The sequence below is a fragment of the Giraffa tippelskirchi genome, chromosome 5 (assembly GCF_054371585.1).
Source record: "Giraffa tippelskirchi isolate mGirTip1 chromosome 5, T2T-mGirTip1v1.2.pri, whole genome shotgun sequence".
Classification (NCBI taxonomy): Eukaryota; Metazoa; Chordata; class Mammalia; order Artiodactyla; family Giraffidae; genus Giraffa; species Giraffa tippelskirchi.
The window spans coordinates 126883395-126902558 of NC_137279.1; the positions used below are offsets into that span (position 1 = coordinate 126883395).

General features: G+C 44.3%; 1 protein-coding gene across 1 annotated transcript; it reads left to right on the forward strand.

Annotated features, from left to right (window-relative positions):
- The first annotated feature begins 365 nt into the window (after positions 1-365).
- On the forward strand, positions 366-11812 carry F3 (coagulation factor III, tissue factor). The gene is made up of 6 exons (XM_081486229.1): positions 366-695; positions 1791-1902; positions 5738-5928; positions 8363-8541; positions 9306-9465; positions 10833-11812. The coding sequence occupies exons 1-6, from the start codon at positions 596-598 to the stop codon at positions 10967-10969; spliced, it is 879 nt and encodes a 292-aa protein (XP_081342355.1). The 5' UTR covers positions 366-595; the 3' UTR covers positions 10970-11812.
- The last annotated feature ends 7352 nt before the right edge of the window (positions 11813-19164 follow it).

Here is a 19164-nt window from a genome sequence, read left to right on the forward strand (position 1 = left end):
CCGCCGGCCCAGACATTGCATCGTCAAATGGAAGGGAGGGAATCCCTCTCTTCCTCCCCAAACTCCTTCCAACCGCCCTCTACTTCTTCCCCACAGACCTGCCGCCCACTCAGGCGGGACATCTGGATAGGTGATCCCGGGGCCAGGAAGCTGGGGAGTCAGGGGATCTGAGCGGCTGGGGACCCTGGTTGCCCTCAGCACCTGGACCAGCCAGCAGCCGAAGGACACTCGCGCTCGGCGGCGGGTTGAATCACGGGTGAATCAGTCCTTGCAGGGTCTCGGAGTTTCCTACTGGGAGGAGGCGGGGCGGGGTGTGGACTCGCCAGGGGCCGCCCACCAAGGCAACAAAGGCGGGCCGGGGGCGGGGAGTCGGGAGGAGAGGCGGGGGCGGACTCCGCGCAGGCGGAGGCGCAAACGTGAGCCCGGCTCTTTAAAGCGCGGCGGGGACGGGCTCCCACAAACTCTGGGCTCCCCGCGTCCCTCCCGATTGATCCCGCAGCCCCAGGTGCCTCCAGCCCAACCTCCGCAGCATCCTCACTTCTCCAGCCTCCGGGGCGCAGCAGAATCTTTGAGACCTCGCCGTCAGCTCGGGGACATGGCGACCCCCAACTGGCCCCGGGTGCCTCTCTCCCAGGCCGCCGTCGCTCGGGCTCTTCTATTCGGCTTAGTCCTCATCCAGGTGGCCGGAGTCGCCGGTGAGTAGCCCTCGCCCCGCAAAGCCCTGGGGCGAGCCACCGGGAGGAGGGAGGACAGGCCTGGCTGACCGCGGGCTCTGCCTGCTGCCCCGAGGTGCGGCTCGCCCGGGACCCTCCGCCCCTTCTGCTCGAGATGCTTGCTCTGGGTATCCACTGTTGCCTAAGTGCGTTTGGGGCTCTCGCTTTAAGTTTAGTAAACGAGTTTCCCAGGGAGCCGACACCTTGAACGTGATGGGACAAGGCTCCGCACCTGCAGGGGTCGACATGCAATGTTTGAATGTTATCCTTCATTGTATGTGGACTTTCCTTAATGAGAAACGGCTCTCGGTCTTCTCTTGATCGTCAGTGTTTTAGATTGGGTTAGTCAGTCCTTCCAAAATGTCGCTTGGATTGGAGCAGGCGCCACATTTTGCATGCCCTGTAAGCTTGTTCTGTGTGAGACGCAGGGCAGAGACTAACCTTCTGAGAACTGGCAAAGAAGACCTTAACAATAAGTCATCTTAACCGAATACAGCCGACAGTGTACAGGCTTATTGTCTGCCGGGGTGTCTGTGGAAGTTTCAGTATAGTGACTGAAATTATTCATGGGGGTTAGATAAAAGTGAAAAAAGTCAAGATTTGTTTTTATTATTGGATACAGTCCTAACTCGTCTGACACATGTGGGCTTTGCTCTTTAACATAATTTACAGAAACCCATCCTAGCCGGCTTTCCCTGCTAAGTTAAACCTGGAATCCTGCCCTTTCCCCTTCTCCAATTGGTCCGTGGATACCCTGGGCCACTGAAGGCTCCTGAGCTGTGCTTCCAGGTCGTTATCACAGGGCTTTCCCCGTGAATAATTTCAAACAAGGACTTCAAGATCCTTGTGTGTTTCCTTAGATCACCAGGTCCTCTTGCCATGAGGAAACTCTGGGTTTAGGAAAATATTGCTGATTTTTTTCTTATGATAATTCAGTTAAAGCTTTTGTGGTTAGGAAAATATTAATGTGAGGTTTATGATGATGTTGGGGAGTAGAAATGTTTTATACCATCAACATGAAATTGTGTGCTGAGAAGTTCATGTAAACATTAATAACTGTTTCTTTGTTGTTTAAAGGCACTACAGATGTAGTGGTAGCGTATAATATAACTTGGAAGTCAACTAATTTCAAGACCATTTTGGAGTGGGAACCCAAACCCATCAATTATGTCTACACTGTTCAGATAAGGTAAGCTAGGTACCTAGCTAGAAAAATAAGATTTTTGTTGTTTCCACTTTCCTGTGCTGAATACAGATGTCTTTAAAGCTGATTGATGGATGAAATTATTTAACAGATAACAAAGAATAAGAGAGCATTCATGGTAATTTGCTGGCCGTAGTCATACTCTATCAAGTCTGCAACATTGACAGACCTTAAACTGATAGAATGTTTTGTTTTCAGAGATGATTGGGGAAATTTGTAAGTAGAGTATAAGCTGTGGAGATGTGAACTTTCTTGAGCAAGCTGTGGTGGCACTGATAGATGTGGTTGTGGAGCACTGATAACTCATCTCTCTAAATACACATAGCCTTTTCCGTGCTGTCTAGACTGCCAGCCGGATCTAACATGTTAGAGAAGAGGTAAGGAGGAGTTCGGACGCATACGTTGCCCTTAAGCAGTGTTTGATTCATTAATCTTTGGATTCATGATTCAAAATTCCGTTGCATACATGATCTTGGAGGAGGTCAGATCCGTGACTCACTGAGCGGGGAAGGAATACACCATCAAGTTTTTGGTTTTAGCAAGTTTTTTGTTTCTGAAATGTTCTAGGAGGCTTGGTAGAGATCTTATTAAGTAGAGGACAGCAGCTATGGAAACTAAGACTCCTTATAGAAGGTACACAGACATGTCGCTGACTAAAATTAAAGGTTTTTTGCTGTTTTGTTTAACTTGTACCAAGCCTTTTATAACATTTGAAATGCAGCTCTTAAGTATGGAGTGGGTCTTTTAGGCGGATGTTCTTTTTTTTTTTTTTCCAACATCAACTTCATGACAACTATTGCCAAGCCAACAGGGAAGAAAATTTGTGTGTGCATGCATACATGCTATGTATATATACATAGAAAGATTTAGAGGAATTTAAAAGTCGAGGTAATAATTACAATTATGGCCAAACTTGTCAAATCAGATTCCACTTGATGAAAGTCACTAATTCCACAGATGCAGGCAGGGCTGAAGTTTACCTTAGTAGACACTTTGTTTCTGGGTAGTGAAAAGAAGATTTTAGGAAGGATGCTTACCTCCTAAATATATTGAATCTTAAGTTTGGTGAACGTGAGAAAACATATTTCTGATTTACCAGATTTTTAAACATTTAGCTTTGTCAATTCTAAGTTCTCAGACTGCAAGGCTACTGTTACTTAAGCGTGTCAAGTCTAAGTTCTCAGCTGCAAGGCTGCTATTATTTAAGCGGACTTGGCCCCCGTGTGCAAACAACCTAGCGCAGAGCTGCAGCTTGGGGGCGCCCGCGGGCCCTGGGTGGGGTTGGTTCCCGCCCAGCGGGCCATCTCTCCTGTGTGCTGGCGGAACTGTGAGTGGTCCCTCCCCACTGCCGGAGACCCGCACTCTTCCGTTACCAGCCCACGGGTAAATGGGATTGCTAGGTAAAGGGACCATAGTAATCATTTTATAGGCGAGGAAACTGGTCCTGGAAACCTAAGGGACTTTGGTGCGCGCACAGCAGGGTCAGGAAGCAAGGCCTACGGAGCAGCGCTCACCACCACCTTCTCAGTGGGTCTGCCTGAGTCTTATGTGAGACTCCAGAGCACGGAGGAGGAAAGAGAGCGGTTCCCACTGGCGCCTCAGTGCACCTTTCTCCCTCCCGGTCATCTTCCCTAGAGAAAGCATCTTGACCCACCGCTCCTCCAGAGCCAGCCGCCCCACCACCAGCCTGTCCCCAGACACAGGGCGCCACAGCTGTGCCTGGAGCTCCAACGGCATTTTTCCCTTTTGGAAACAGTTTTCAGTCGCAAAGTGTCACTGGCTCAAGCCTTACCACCCAACCATCCCCTGAAATACTGATTCTATAAATTCTAAATTGGAACTTCCAGAGCTTGTAGAAAATAACCTGCTCCATAATTGGTGGGTCTGAATTCTGTTGGGATTTTTTAGAAGTTCAGGCGGGACTTTTATTATTTCCAAATCAGGAGATTTTGCAATACCCAGAGGAACCTCCGAGGCGTTTATAGTGTTAAGGCTGGTAATAGCCGTCAGAGGAACTGACTGCACAATTGCCCCTTCCCAACCAGTTCGCAGAACTTAATAGCTCTATTTCTTTTGGTGATTGTTACTTGTGCTCAATTTTTCCAGAGGTCTGTGGTTCCTCCTGTGAGCTGAAGGAATCACAGATGCTGTCTCTCAGATGGAATGTAGCCACAGCACCCAGAAGTGTTTCCCCTGTTATCTGAACAACTTGTTTGCCATAGCATGGAGAAGAATCATCAGGTTCTTGTTCACTTTTTAAAATAGAAATGATGCAGTTTTTAAAAATGCATTCTGGTCATTCTGAAATTAAGGCTGCATCTCTACTTTTAAATTAGAGAAATCTAAGTATGTAAACATATTTCTATCTTAATCTTAGTTTGTGAATTTAAGGACCAAGAGTGTGTTTATCCACGCCCTCTTAGCCTGGTTATTTAGTTCAGACTTTTAAAAGATTCTTATTTATGATTCTTATGCCTGTATTTAGACAGTTAAATCCATATGGCAGCTTGTTTCCCCCCCATTTCAGCCTCTAAATGTAAACCATCTAATGCTCCACAAATCCTGGCCATGTGCAAACCCTAAACCCCACTGCTTGATGGAGGAGCACAAGGGCGTGGAAGTACCAGGCTCCCGTAAGTGCTTTAATGAGATATCAGTGCTGGGGCCAGGGAAGAGAGAGATCAGTTCTGAGCAAGGAGATCTGGAGTTTTCTGTAGAAGGTGGGATTGGAGTGTGGCCTTGAATGATGGGTAGGACACTCTGGGGGTTGATGATGGGAAACAACAGGGTAGCTGTCAACTTACGTGGGACAGTTGTGCGTGCATCAAGTGGCAGTGACATTTTTTCTAGGAATTGTTTCAGTTCTGTAGAATAGTTTCATTTTTTTCATAGAAGTTCTTTATATCATTTCAGGATAATTTCATTTTTAGTGGTTCTCTACATCATTTTCTCTTCAACGATATCTTACAAAAGAAAAATCTATCTTTAGTCAGATCTGTCTCTTAGTCTCAGACTTTGACAGATACTACCTGTATTGTTACTCTATGATTTTTGATGGCTCATCCTGTGAAAGTGAGGGAGGCAAGTATTGATCGTATAATGAGAGGAACAGACCCAGCTCTCATCTCATAAGCTGTAAGACCTTATACAAGTTACCTAGCAGCTCTGAGCTTCAGTATCCTCATATGTGAGAAAGATCCAGTACTTTCTTGAAAGGATTATACCAAACAAAGTAACATATTTAAGGGCCCAGTAGAGCACCTGGCTTATGGTAGTTTTAATGACTGTTAAATAACCACACCAATAATGGTCACAATAGAATGTAATAGAATAGAATGTATTATTATAAAGACTCTATGACTGCATTGACTATATTCGACATAGAATACAGAATGTGATAAACAATATAATGATATAATAAGTAGGCTAATAAATAATTGAGTCTTGATGGAAAATTGTCCCTTCTTCCACATAGTCATGACAAATCATCTACATTTTAAGAAAGGTATTTAACAAAATGATTCAGAGCACAGACCCAGTAGTCAAACTGCTGTCTGGCTCAAAAATCCAGCTGTGTGACTTTGTGCTGGTCACCCAACCTCCCTTTGCCTCAGTGGCCTTATCTGTAAGAACAAAGACAATTACAGAGCGCCCCCCCACCCCAGAGGTTGTTGAGAGGACCTGAAGTGCTCAGTGTAGCAAACACCTCCTCAGGATTGTTTGTGGAAGTCAGTGTTGGAACACAGCACCCCAGCCAGAAAACAGTTATCTTGTTGGATGCAAATCATAATGTTTCATTTCTCTTCCCTCTTTTCCTCAGCCCTAGATTAGGAAACTGGAAAAACAAATGCTTTCGCACAACAAACACGGAGTGTGACGTCACTGATGAGATTGTGAAAAATGTGAAAGAGACGTATTTGGCGAGGGTCCTTTCTTTCCCAGTGGACACCAGCAGTTTCACTGTGGAGCCTCCGTTTAACAACTCCCGGGAGTTCACACCCTACCTAGAGAGTAAGTAGCTCGATTTGTAGTAACCTTTCATTCTTGTTTTCATAAACTTCTAAATATTCTGTGAGCTTGTGACTCTTAGGAATGATTACATAAAAAAATGTTTATCCATAAACACATCTTTTTTCCTCAGAAAGTAGTGCCACAGCCCTCTTTGCTCATTCTGGATGTGGTAGGAGGTTCATGGGACGTGAACTTTGGAGTTGATAAAAATGTCATCAAGTAGCTTTCTCCACCAATCTGTCCCCAGACCCTACCAGTAACTGGCTGGATAGGGGGCAGAGAGTAGGAAATTCACAAAGGCTGGCAGTTCCAGTATTTCCCCATATATACTGGTGACCAAAAAGTTCCATAAGATCTTATGGAAAAGCCCAAATGAACTTTTTGACTGACCCAATATTTAGGAGATTTTATATATCTTCTGAATTTTGTGTCCCATCATCAGACCAGAAGTCCCAGTTAGGGTTTTTCATAGAAGGTTACAAATCCACGGAGAAAGTTCGGTTTCCCTCCCATCTCGTCATTGGGCTTGCTGACCTTTCTCCTCGCTTGGACCAGGATTTAAGTCCTGTGATGTGCTGGGACTTGCCAGGCCAGCTCCCATCCTGCTTCCTTCATGCTGGTCTTAAAAACACAGAATGCTTTTCTCCCCAGCCTTTGCTAAGGGAGTACAAAGGATTCCTGCCAAGTAGGAGATGCAGATTTTTCATCATGGCTATGGTTCTGAACTAGGTATTTTAAATAAACACACATGAAGCACATTGAGAAGAGTGAAATCAGCGGCTCTAGTAGAAGATTTGGAATGGAAGTGTTGTGTTATTGGCGTTTTTATGTTTATCCCGCTGATACCCCATGGGGAGTTTCTTGAGGCAGGGGTGGAGAGAAGGGGGCAAAGGGACAGACAACCCCCTTTCCCCTTAGTGTCTACTCTGAGGGTGGAAACAGGGGGCAGCCTCACCCTAGGTGAATCGGACTACCTGCCCTGAGCCTCTGTCTGCCAGAGCCTGTCTTCAAACTCCTTAGTGCTTTTAACTGTGTGCCTCTCCTGGTGCTAAGCTTAGACTCTACCCATGACCACCTACAGTAACTACAGGTTCATTGATATTTATTCGCCCTCCATGGGCAGCATCCTCACAATTTCTTTTTATAGTTCTTGAGGATATTTTTTTTTTGGAGAAGGCAATGGCACCCCACTCCAGTACTCTTGCCTGGAGAATCCCATGGACGGAGGATCCTGGTGGGCTACAGTCCATGGGGTTGCTAAGAGTCGGACACGACTGAGCAACTTCACTTTTACTTTTCCCTTTCATGCACTGGAGAAGGAAATGGCAGCCCACTCTAGTATTCTTGCCTGGAGAATCCCAGGGATGGCGGAGCCTGGTGGGCTGCCGTCTATGGGGTCGCACGGAGTCAGACACGACTGAAACGACTTAGCAGCAGTAGCAGCAGCAGAGGATTTTTTAAAGTAACTTTTATTTATTTATTTATTTTTATTTTTGGCTGTGCTGGATCTTCCTTGCTGCACGGGCTTCTCATTTCGATGGCTTCTCTTGTTGTGGAGCACAGGCTCTAGGGCGCATGGGCTCATAACTGTGGCTTCTGGGCTCTAGAGCACAGGCTCAGTAGTTGGGTACAAGGGCTTAGTTGCTCTGAGGCATGTGGGATCTTCCCAGATCAGGGATCGAGCCCCTGTCCCCTGCATTGGCCAGCAGATTCTTGAACACTGAGCCAGCAGGGAAGCCCCGTCCTTGAGCTTTTTGTAAGCTACTTCAAATCCTTTTTTGGTGCAAGAGAGAAAATAGTTTATATTTCTGTGTGCTCATACACATACATCCTTGCCTATAATTCCTATTGAATTATGAGGATTTGTTTCACTATTATTCAACCAAAGCACATGAGATAATTGAGCCATCGAAGATAAACTGGTGGTTAAAAGTGATTTTTTGAGATACCAAGGACATTTCATGGGCTTTCCCACAGCCTCTATTGTATCTAAAATATGGCATCTTTTGCAGCTGTTTGGTTAACCACATGTGGCTGTTGACCACTTGAAATGTTGCATCCAACAAATGCCATACGTGTAAAATATACACTGGATTTTGAGAAAGATCTCAAAGTTTTCATATTGATTAAATGTTAAAGTTATAATATTTTAGCCCTATTGGGTTAAATGAAATAAATTAACTTTACTCGTTCCTTTTTACATTGTCTAACATGACTACAAGGAGATTTAAAGTGACATCTGTGGCTCCTAGTACATTTCCGCTAGACAGCACTGCTGTAGAATGTCTCGTGATTCAGCTCTGGTGCCAGGGAGCTGGTTCTTTGAGGTATTTCGTGAGGGGTGACTAGGTGGTTATTAACCATGATAACTCAATGGGGTTCTACTTCGTATAGAACTCTTTGGTCCCAACGAAGCTCATTTTCTGTGTTTTAGCAAACCTTGGACAGCCAACAATTCAGAGTTTTGAACAAGTTGGGACAAAACTGAATGTGACCGTACAAGATGCACGTACGTTAGTCAGAGCGAACAACACATTCCTAAGCCTCCGGGATGTTTTTGGCAAGGATTTGAATTATACACTTTATTATTGGAAAGCTTCCAGTACAGGAAAGGTGAGCATTCTTTTGCTTTTATGGCTTGTTTTAAATTGCAGATCCTTGATTTCACTTCTTCTCCAAGTCAAACATCAGAGCAGGTGGTTGACAGGGCAGTGTTGTGGAGTGGGAGGCAGACTGCTGTCTTGGTTCTGCCTGTGACTTCCAGTTGCTTTGGACTGGCCCATCTCGGGTACCCAGATTCCCAGCCAAGGGGCAGGACCAGTCATCTCTAAGGTTCCCACCAGCTCCCACATTTCTTCTTCTATTGAGGATCCTAGAGACAGAATTTGTTTTTCATTCAACAATTAGTACTTCTTTCCTTTCTTCCTTTCTTGCAGATATCCTCTAAAGGGGCTAAATATTGGGTTGACTGTATCCAAAGTGGATGTCTTCATCCTTGGGGAAAAAAAATCCTTAGCAGTTATCAGGGGGAGCTTGATGAGCCAACTGACTTCCAATCTTTATGTCAGATGTGTCCACGTAGGCTGGGCTTCCCTGGTGGCTCAGACCATAAAGAATCTGCCTGCAATGCAGGAGACCCAGGTTCTATCCCTGAGCTGGAAAGATTCCCTGGAAAAGGGAATGGCTACCCACTCTAATATTCTTGACTGGAGAATTCCGTGGACTGAGGAGCCTGGCAGGCTACAGTCCATGGGGTCACAGAGAATCAGGCACAACTGAGTGACTTAACACTTTCATTTTACTACCACAGTGACTTAATAAAGGCAACAGAATTCACTCTGAGCCTGGATGAATAAAGAACTCTTATCTTTTAACAGAAAAAGGCCACGACAAACACTAATGGGTTTTTGATTGATGTGGATAAAGGTGAAAACTATTGTTTCCATGTTCAAGCAGTGATTCTATCACGAAGAGCTAACCAGAAGAGTCCAGAAAGTCCCATCGAGTGCACCAGCCGCGAGAAAGTTCTGTCCACAGGTGAGAGGCTTGCCCATGATCTGGGAGGCAGGGCTGCCTTCCACAGGACTCGCTCCACCCTCAGGACTAGACATACTATCTTCAGGGGAAAACTGCCTGGGTTTTTTGTGTTTTGTGCGGGGAGGGAGCGGTACTCGTGATTTTAGACGTTTAGTTTCTGTATCATTCCCTTGTATTAACAGGTGTTTTTTTAGTTGTTTTTTTTTTTTTTTTAGCACCTGGCATGCACTAAACTCTCTGCTGAGTGAGCCCTGGGCCCATGGTAGAAGTTTAGTATTTAGTATCAAATCACAGATTTCTCTGGGCATTTTTTTCATACTTCTGGTTTGTGGGGAGCTTTACCAGCTCACTTGGGGAACCAGGTGCAGCAACACCCAATAGACATTTGTGAGCACCTATCATGGGCTGTTATTATCCCAGGGTCATAACCCATGAAGCAAAGGGATTGGGTCTTTCAGATATACCATGTGTACATGTGTGTGCCTCACTGGCACACATGTGTGCACACATGTGCCACACCAAAGCACAGATGCCAGATGAGGAGTGGATCTTATCTGGAGGTGCCATGGAGGCTCAGACATGTGCATGAGGCTGAGAGCCCAGGAATCTGCCTCCAGGCTTGATTAGGATGGTGCTCTGAGTACTTTAAGGGAACAGAAGAGTGAGAGGATAGTAATAATGACCTAGTGCCTTGCTGAGAGGTAGTGTAAATATTTTAAAGTCACTTTAAAAATTCTCTCCTGTTAACTGACATTGACAGAAGGAAAGGGCTCTCCTCCTCCCAGGTCCTGCACTGTTTGGGCCATCACACCTGCAGCCCTCACATCATCTTCCTGAAGCCAGCTTGAGTTCCCCTGCCTCGCTGTCTTTGCGCACACCTAGATCACTGCTTCCCCTGCCTCTTCTCTCTCTGCTGAAATGTGTCCTCTGAGAATCGTTTCACATGCCACCTCTACCAGGAAGACTTCTTAGTGCCCCAACCAGTTATCTCTTCTTTATGTGAATCTTGGTAGCACTCTTTATCTCTCTTTGCACTGATAGTTCATCTTCTACTATAATCATTGCTACCCAACTCAGCATCATCTTTAGCCACTTGTTTCTGACAGCCATTCTTGCTTCCATCTACATGTATCTTTCTAGACTGAGCATTATCCAGTTTTTTAAATGCTTTTTCATCATTGTCAATTGCCTGCAAACATCTAGGGTTTGAGAGATTCTTTCCTAATAGAAATGTGTGGTAGAGAAAAGAGATTTCAGGTTACACAAAAGCTGGATGGTGTGATTTGGGGTTATGCCCTGGGTTCTGCCTGCCAAAAAATGGGATTCAGGCTCTCTCTCTGAGTTGACTTGGTACTTTTATTTTTCAGAACTTTTCTTCATCATTGGAGCAGTGATGCTTGTGATTATCATCTTCATCGTCGTCCTGTCTGTGTCTCTGCACAAGTGCAGGAAGGTGAAAGCAGGGCGAAGTGAGAAGGAGAACACGCCCCTCAACGCTGCATAAAAGATCCTGCTCTTGGATCTTTCTGCCAACTCTGCAGAGCTCGTGTTGCACTGTGACCAAGAGCTCTTAAGGCAGTAGAGCACACGGAAACACGAGTGAGTGTTCTGGAGCATATAGACCCTGGGGCTCAAAGAAAGTTCTTATCTGACCTCTTCTTGCGATTAGCATCTTAGTTTCAACATCAGCATTAAGACACTTTGGAATGTAATCAGTGGTACAATCAACTCCAAGTTTTTTAAATTGCTATTTTGACACTAAGGCACCTTTTGCACATATCATGCTTTCAGACTGTATATTTTCTACATTCAAGTTGAACCCAGATTATCTAAGGAAAACAAATGAACAAATGCCTTAAAAATTCCTGTGTGGATTTTTGGAGAACTTTTGAGAGGCTGACATCAAACCATGTGGGAAAGTAAGGTGGAAATTGGGTGGACTTTCTAATGTATGTCTGGGTGTTTAAGGTCTTTTTGTTTTTTTTGAGTGCTTTTGGAGGTTTGAACAATTAGCAAACGTTTATATGAATGTGTTAAAAGCAGAAGACTTGTATTTGGGGCACATTCCTAATATGCATTACAGTTTAGCACTTTAACTGACAAACGCTGTTGATAAAACATTTGACAGCTAACTCTTTTTATAAGACTACTCTACCAACAAATCATATAGAGTTTAAGATTTAAGGTACTTCAAACTTTATGGTCCACATTGTATGTATTTATATAATTTGAAAAAACGTTTTATATATGGGATTTTCTATTTATAGAGGTAATATTGTTCTGTTTGTATATTTTGAGATAATTTATTTAATATACTTTTATATAAATAAAGGTGACTGGGAAATGTGGCTATTACATGTTCCAGTTATTATTTATGGTTTGGCCTTTGTATTGGTTGATTCTACTGCAGTACCAAGTGACCCTGAAATTTTTAGTGGCTTATGACAATGGTATCTTTATGTTACACTTACGGCTTGGTGGCTGTGGATTGACTGCAGCTCTTCTTAATGTCTTCTCATTCATTCTAGGACCCAGATCAAAGGTGAAACCCCTTTTAGGATCAGGACAGTGAAATGAAAGTGGCTCAGTCGTGTCCGACTCTTTGCGACCCCATGGACTATGCAGTCCATGGAATTCTCCAGGCCAGAATACTGGCGTGGGTGGCTGTTTCCTTCTCACAGAGGGCAAAGCAAAAAACAAGTAGAACAGGTAGCCATGTCTTCAGGCTTTAAGCTGCCTCCTAGGGCTTCCCAGGTGGTGCTAGTGGTAAAGAACCCACCTGCCAATGCAGGAGACTTAAGCTACCTCCTAAAACTTCTGCTTCAGAGTGGCGATATGTCACTTCTGCTTATGTACTGTTGGCCCAGGCAGGACATATGACAAAGCCTACGTGACCCTGTGGGAGGTACCATAGGTCACATGGCAATGGGCAGGGATGTATAGTTTCCAGGGAAGGGAGGAAACTGCCTGCCATCTACCACCGACTTAGCGGGAGAGAGTTCTTCCCATGGGCATTAGTTTGAGTTGCACATGAAAGTTGGAGAGGAGAACAGAAGAAACATTTTTTGGATTGTTCAAAGAAAATTGGATAAAAGGACAATGTAAGATAGGAAGAGAGAGAAGTGGAGTGGAGTTTCTAGAATTAATGAAAAGCAAACTAGATTGAGGGGCATCCCAGGTGGTGCAGTTGGTAAAGAATTCCTCTGCCAATGCAGAAGACACAGGAGACATGGTTTTGATCCTCAGTTGGAAAGATCCCCTGAAGTAGAAAATGGCAACCCACTCCAGTATTCTTGCCTGGAAGATTCCATAGACAGAGGAGCCTGGTGGGCAACAGTCCATAGGGTCGCAAAGAGTCAGACATGACAGCGCATACACACGGTTGAGAGCCCTTCGTGAGCAGGATAGGGCTGATCCTTGATGGTGGCCTTGCCAATGGGCTTTTAGACACAGCTAGGTCGAACTGACTTCACTACCTCTGTCTGGAATGTAGAAAGTGAGTCCTCCATTCAAATACAAATAAAATCTAACAGACTGGTCCTGATCTCACAACTGTATTGAAAGAGGATTCTAAGTAGAGATGAAAGTGAGACTCCTGGCACCCCGTTGAGCCACAGCCTTGTTTGCTTCCTGCTGGGGGGGAGGTGTAGTGCTGCCTAGGGAAGGTCTCAGAGGGCACCCCCCCCACCCCCGCACATGGTCCCACAGAGGAGACCCTTGGCAAACACTCAGCTCACTGCCCAACTATTCACGAATTTTAAGTGCATTTTATTCCTTTGCTCTAAAGAACTCTAAGCATTGTCAGTAAAATTCTAAACATGAAATGCTAGATATAACACCATATTCTAAGGAAGCATAGGCCAAACAAACCTTTCACATCTTCATAAAGATGGCAGCCTGAAAGAAAGGAGAAAAAAGATAGATATTTTGGAGAAATTAAGGGAAGCAGACCAGTGTTTGGTTCATTGGGCTGGTTTGGTTGGGTTGTTTGCCATAGTCAATCTGTGTCAGTGCTGGAGTGGCATTCACACCAGAGAAGGAGGGTGTGCATTTGCAGCAGAGAGAGGTTGGCATGGGGGCATGTCCCAAAAGAAGTGTGTGCTGGCTGTTATCGTGAATTCCTGCTCCCATGGGGCTAACTGGGACAAAGAGCTTAGCGCACGAGGGTAGAACAAGCTCCCAGAGACGGCATCTGGCTGCTCTCTCCCTGCCAGGAATTAGCACCGCGTTATGCAATCCCGTGGTCTCATAATCTAAGGAATGTGAATGGTCCCACTAAAGAAAGTAGTGGTAGACTGAAAGCTAGTCTGGGTAGGAATGAGGTGTCTGGCTGTTCACAGGGAAGGAATTCATTACAGATCCAAACAAGGCTACAGTGCAATGATTGGGAAGCTTCAACACTGCAAATTCTAATCACGACTCGGGTTTCCACACCCGTCCTTATTGCTGAGACTAAAGAGCTACTCCGAACATCAACATCGTAGCTAGTGCTGGGCAGAAAAATAAACTATTGACTGTTCTCCAGGATCTGCTGCCCTCCAGTGGGCCAAATCATACTTCGTTATTTATTCTGGCCCCTTAAAGTGTCCCCAAAAGCTAACTGCTAGTAAACTAAACGTTTGTGCTTTGAAGACAGGTTTTTACGATCTTAAATCATTAACCAAGTTTGACTTACATATAAGAGACTAATATTTGTGAAATCCAAAGATATTTTACCTTAGTTACAGCTGACAGCCAGTAACCTAAGGACTTGTCTCAAATAAAGGAAAAAATTCAACCACATAGTAAATAAACTCATTTCCAAATGCAGTTTTCACCTGTTCTAAGACGTGTGTATTTAGCATGTGTGATTTTTCTCCAGTAGTTACCTGAGAAGCATTGTGACAGTTACAGTGTGACTTTCATTCATACCACATGAGTTCAGTGGACTCTAGTTCTTTCCCACACGCTTGCTTTTCAGCTGCAGACGGAGGTGATTCTGGCTTTGCCATTCAGCACATTCCTTCCTCGTGGCTGCAGAAATTGGCACATGTGCTAACCTGGTCTAGGAAGGGGCTCTTTCTGGGAATATCGGGATGCTCTCTCTCTTGCTGAACATAATGAAGAAACGTGTTAGCCACAATGTTAGCTTAATCCAATGGTCCTCAAAGTGTGGTCCCATATCGCAGGTGATGGAATAAAAATGAGCATCACTTGAGAACTTGTTAGAGAAGTAAATTCATAACCCTGACCTCAGACTTACTGACTTAGAAATCCGTATTTTAACAAGAAGTCTTTCAAGTGATCTAATGCCCAGTAAAGTTTCAGAACCATTGGCTTAATCTCTAATTTACTGCCATGAGAGACTAGGAATAGTTCTATTCTCAAATGGGACATTTCTGAGCCCTGAGAGAGGTCAGAATTCAGTCTGCTGTGAAGCCTAAATCAAAGGAAGAATACATAGAGCCTAGATAAGATCCTCAGTCTGCAGCTGCTGCACTGGAAGGTCTATCACACATGGTCTGTTAGGACTTTTCCTGTTGCAAGGTGCTGAAACTCAGGAGAACTTAAGCAAAATTGGGAAGCCTATTCTCTCTTTTGTCAGGTGAGCTACTTGTTTGAAAGTTCTTCAATACTTTTTAGCTTAAATTCCATGATTATGTGTTATTAGATACAGCACAAATAATTACCAACTGAAATATAACAGTACCTCTGGCAGAAATGAAAATACTTTATACCAATCCAGGAGTTTTGTAGCAGAAATTGCAATTCACCTTGAACACACAAAATCCAACTAACATTTAAAATAGGGTTCTAAAAAAGCTTTAAGAAAGGTTTTTTGACATAATGCAGCCTGAATTTCAAAAATCACTGGAAATCTATGCTTCATCTGTGAAGCAACATGTCTTCTCTAACCTTATAAGGTCAGAGAACAAGAAACTTTCAGACGGGCAAGAAGATGCTTTTCCTTTGCATAACAGCGTCTGGGTGGGAAGTACGCTTTAAGACCAACATTGTGGCGCCATCTTCACTTCCTGAGAAGGATTGCAACTTGACCAGAATTCATGAACAGGGCTTCCCTGGTGGCTAAGCTGGTAAAGTGTCTGCCTGCATTGTGGAACATGGGTTCAACTCCTAGGATGGGAAGATCCCCTGGCGAAGGGAATAGCTACCCACTCCAGTATTCTGGCCTGGAGAATTCCATGGACTGTATAGTCCATGGTGTTGCAAAGAATCGGATACAACTGAGTGACTTTCACACATACATAGTAAATAAAACCCAGAACACCTATAAATGATTAAGAATGAAGGAACATGGGGGTTGGAGTGGTCAGAATCACTGGACCAGAGAACCTTCTCCAAGGTGCTACAAGACCTGTGATGGTCTCTTTAGTCCAAAGCTAGAGAGCTCCACTCCAGAATCTGCTTTCAATACTTAAAAGTGTGGTCTTGGGCCATCATTTGAGAGGTAGTTAGAGATAGAAATTTTCAGATCCTACCCCCGTCCTACCAGAATCTGCATTTTCCAGATACTATGTATGCACGCTGAATTCTGGGAATCTCTGCGTTCTGTGCTTTCCCCAGTCATTTAGCCCACTCTTCTGATTTCACAAAGACAAGGTAGAGGACGTAAGGTGGAGAAGGGAGAGAGACACTTCAACAACAGATAGAAGTGCACAGCCCTGACAAGAAGATGCCTTAAATATCAGCAAGTTATTAATCCATGCCAAAACTAAAAGCAGAGACATGATCATACTCAAATACTACACATTTCACTAGGATAGTATTTTGAGGACCTCTGCTTTATTTAATAGGAGAAGGCAATGGCACCCCACTCCAGTACTCTTGCCTGGAAAATCCCATGGACGGAGGAGCCTGGTAGGGTACAGTCCATGGGGTCGTGAAGAGTCGGACACGACTGAGCGACTTCACTTTCACTTTTCCCATTCATGCACTGGAGAAGGAAATGGCAACCCACTCCAGTATTCTTGCCTGGAGAATCCCAGGGATGGCGGAGCCTGATGGGCTGCCATCTATGGGGTCGCACAGAGTTGGACACGACTGAAGTGACTCAGCAGCAGCAGCAGCAGCTTTATTTAATTCACAGGTTTCTTAACACCAAAAGCTTTCCTGCCTCGATTTCACAGATTCATGTGCCCTGCTTCTACCTACCCAACCTCCAAGACTGTGGATAATAATTCCTGATCTCACTCAGGTGCCTTCCTCTCCCAGATGCCCAGTGTACTCTTCCTACCTCCCTCCCGCACTCTCACAGTTCTTTCTTCCCACCCTTAATGTTGTTCAGTTCAGTTCAGTTGCTCAGTCGTGTCCGACTCTTTGCGACCCCATGAATCACAGCACTCCAGGCCTCTCTGTCCATCACCAACTCCCGGAGTCTACCCAAACCCATGTCCATCGAGTCAGTGATGCCATCCAACCATCTCATCCTCTGTCGTCCCCTTCTCCTCCTGCCCCCAATCCTACCCAGCATTAGGGTCTTTTCCAATGAGTCAACTCTTCGCATGAGGTGGCCAAAGTATTGGAGTTTCAGCTTCAACGTAAGTCCTTCCAATTGAACACCCAGGATTGATCTCCTTTAGGATGGACTGATTGGATCTCCTTGCAGTCCAAGGGACTCTCAAGAGTCTTCTCCAACACCACAGTTCAAAACCATCAATTCTGTGGTGCTCAGCTTTCTTCACCGTCCAACTCTCACATCCATACATGACCACTGGAAAAACCATAGCCTTGACTAGACGGACTTTTGTTGGGAAAGTAATGTCTCTGCTTTTAAATATGCTATCTAGATTGGCCATAACCTTCCTTCCAAGGAGTAAGCGTCTTTTAATTTCATGGCTGCAGTCACCATCAGCAGTGATTCTGGAGCCCAAAAAAATAAAGCCTGACACTGTTTCCACTGTTTCCCCATCTATCTGCCATGAAGTGATGGGACCAGATGCCATGATCTTAGTTTTCTGAACGTTGAGCTTTAAGCCAACTTTTTCACTCTCCTCTTTCACTTTCATCAAGAGGCTCTTTAGTTCTTCTTCACTTTCTGCCATAAAGGTGGTGTCATCTGCATATCTGAGGTTATTGATATTTCTCCCAGCAATCTTGATTCCAGCTTGTTTCTTCCAGCCCAGCGTTTGTCATGATGTACTCTGCATAGAAGTTATATAAGCAGGGTGACAATATACAGCCTTGACGTACTCCTTTTCCTATTTGGAACCAGCCTGTTGTTCCATGTCCAGTTCTAACTGTTGCTTCCTGACCTGCATAAAGGTTTCTCAAGAGACAAGTCAGATGGTCTGGTATGTCCATCTCTTTCAGAATTTTCCACAGTTTATTGTGATCCACAGTCAAAGGCTTTAGCATAGTCAATAAAGCAGAAATAGATGTTTTTCTGGTACTCTCTTGCTTTTCCGATGATCCAGCAGATATTGGCAATTGATGGTTCCTCTGCCTTTTCTAAAACCAGCTTGAACATCTGGAAGTTCACGGTTCACGTAGTGCTGAAGCCTGGCTTGGAGAATTTTGAGCATTACTTTACTAGCATGTGAGAAGAGTGCAATTGTGCGGTAGTTTGAGCATTCTTTGGCATTGCCTTTCTTTGGGATTGGAACGAAAACTGACCTTTTCCAGTCCTGTGGCCACTGCTGAGTTTTCCAAATTTGTTGGCATATCGAGTGCAGCACTTTCACAGCATCACCTTTGAGAATTTGAAATAGCTCAACTGGAATTCCATCACCTCCACTAGCTTTATTCATAGTGATGCTTTCTAAGGCCCACTTGACTTCACATTCCAGGATGTCTGGCTCTGGTGAGTGATCACTCCATCTTGACTATCTGGGTCGTGAAGATCTTTTTTGTGCACTTCTTCTGTGTATTCTTGCCACCTCTTCTTAATATCTTCTGCTTCTGTTAGGTCCATACCATTACTTGTCATGGCCCCTTTCTAGATGGTGATTTTTTCTGGCAAGAACCATGCTCATGCATTTGAGTTCATTCATTTATTCTAATATTGTGTGTACTCAGTCATGTCTGACTCTTTTGCAGCCCCATGGACTGTAGCCCACCAGGCTTCTCTGTCCATGGGATTTTCCAGGCAAGAATACTGGAGTGCGTTGCCATTTACTTTTCCAGGGTATCTTCCTGACCCAGGATCAAACTCACATCTCTTGCATCTCCTGCATTCTAATATTAAGCACCTACTACTTGATAAAATATAAACGGTACAATCTCAGCTCTTGTGGAGCTCATGTATTTGTGGGGTAAAATGACAAACAAGTAATGATAACAGAACATAAACATTATGATAAGGGAAGTATAAGGTGCTTTGGGGAACTCAGGTGGGGCCCTCTAACTTGGACTTGGAAGAGCTATCTAAAAATATCAGCTGAAGGACAGAGTTAACCAAGTATATGGAAGAAAAAGAGAGGAGGAAGCGTGAGAAGGGCTCCAGGAAGAGGGAAGTCTTGATCACAAACAGTATCTTGAACACAGGAAAATGCCAAAAATAAATGCGTGTTTGACAAAATCTGGAGTTTTATATTGCCTTCAGCATTCAAAAGTCAAAGCCATTTGGCCAAATATCTTTGGCTAAATTAAGAGTTGGGCCAATTAATTTATCTTTAAAATTTATCTTTCTAGGGGATATATGTATAACTGATTCACTTTGCTGTACAGCAAAAACTAACACAATATTGTAAAGCAACTATA

Bases quoted from the DNA above. Each gene is read 5' to 3' on its own strand.
- F3 (XM_081486229.1), top strand. From the start codon at position 596: ATGGCGACCCCCAACTGGCCCCGGGTGCCTCTCTCCCAGGCCGCCGTC. The intron at 696-1,790 runs GTGAGTAGCCCT...TGTTGTTTAAAG, and splicing joins CCAGGTGGCCGGAGTCGCCG to GCACTACAGATGTAGTGGTA. The intron at 8,542-9,305 runs GTGAGCATTCTT...ATCTTTTAACAG, and splicing joins AAGCTTCCAGTACAGGAAAG to AAAAAGGCCACGACAAACAC.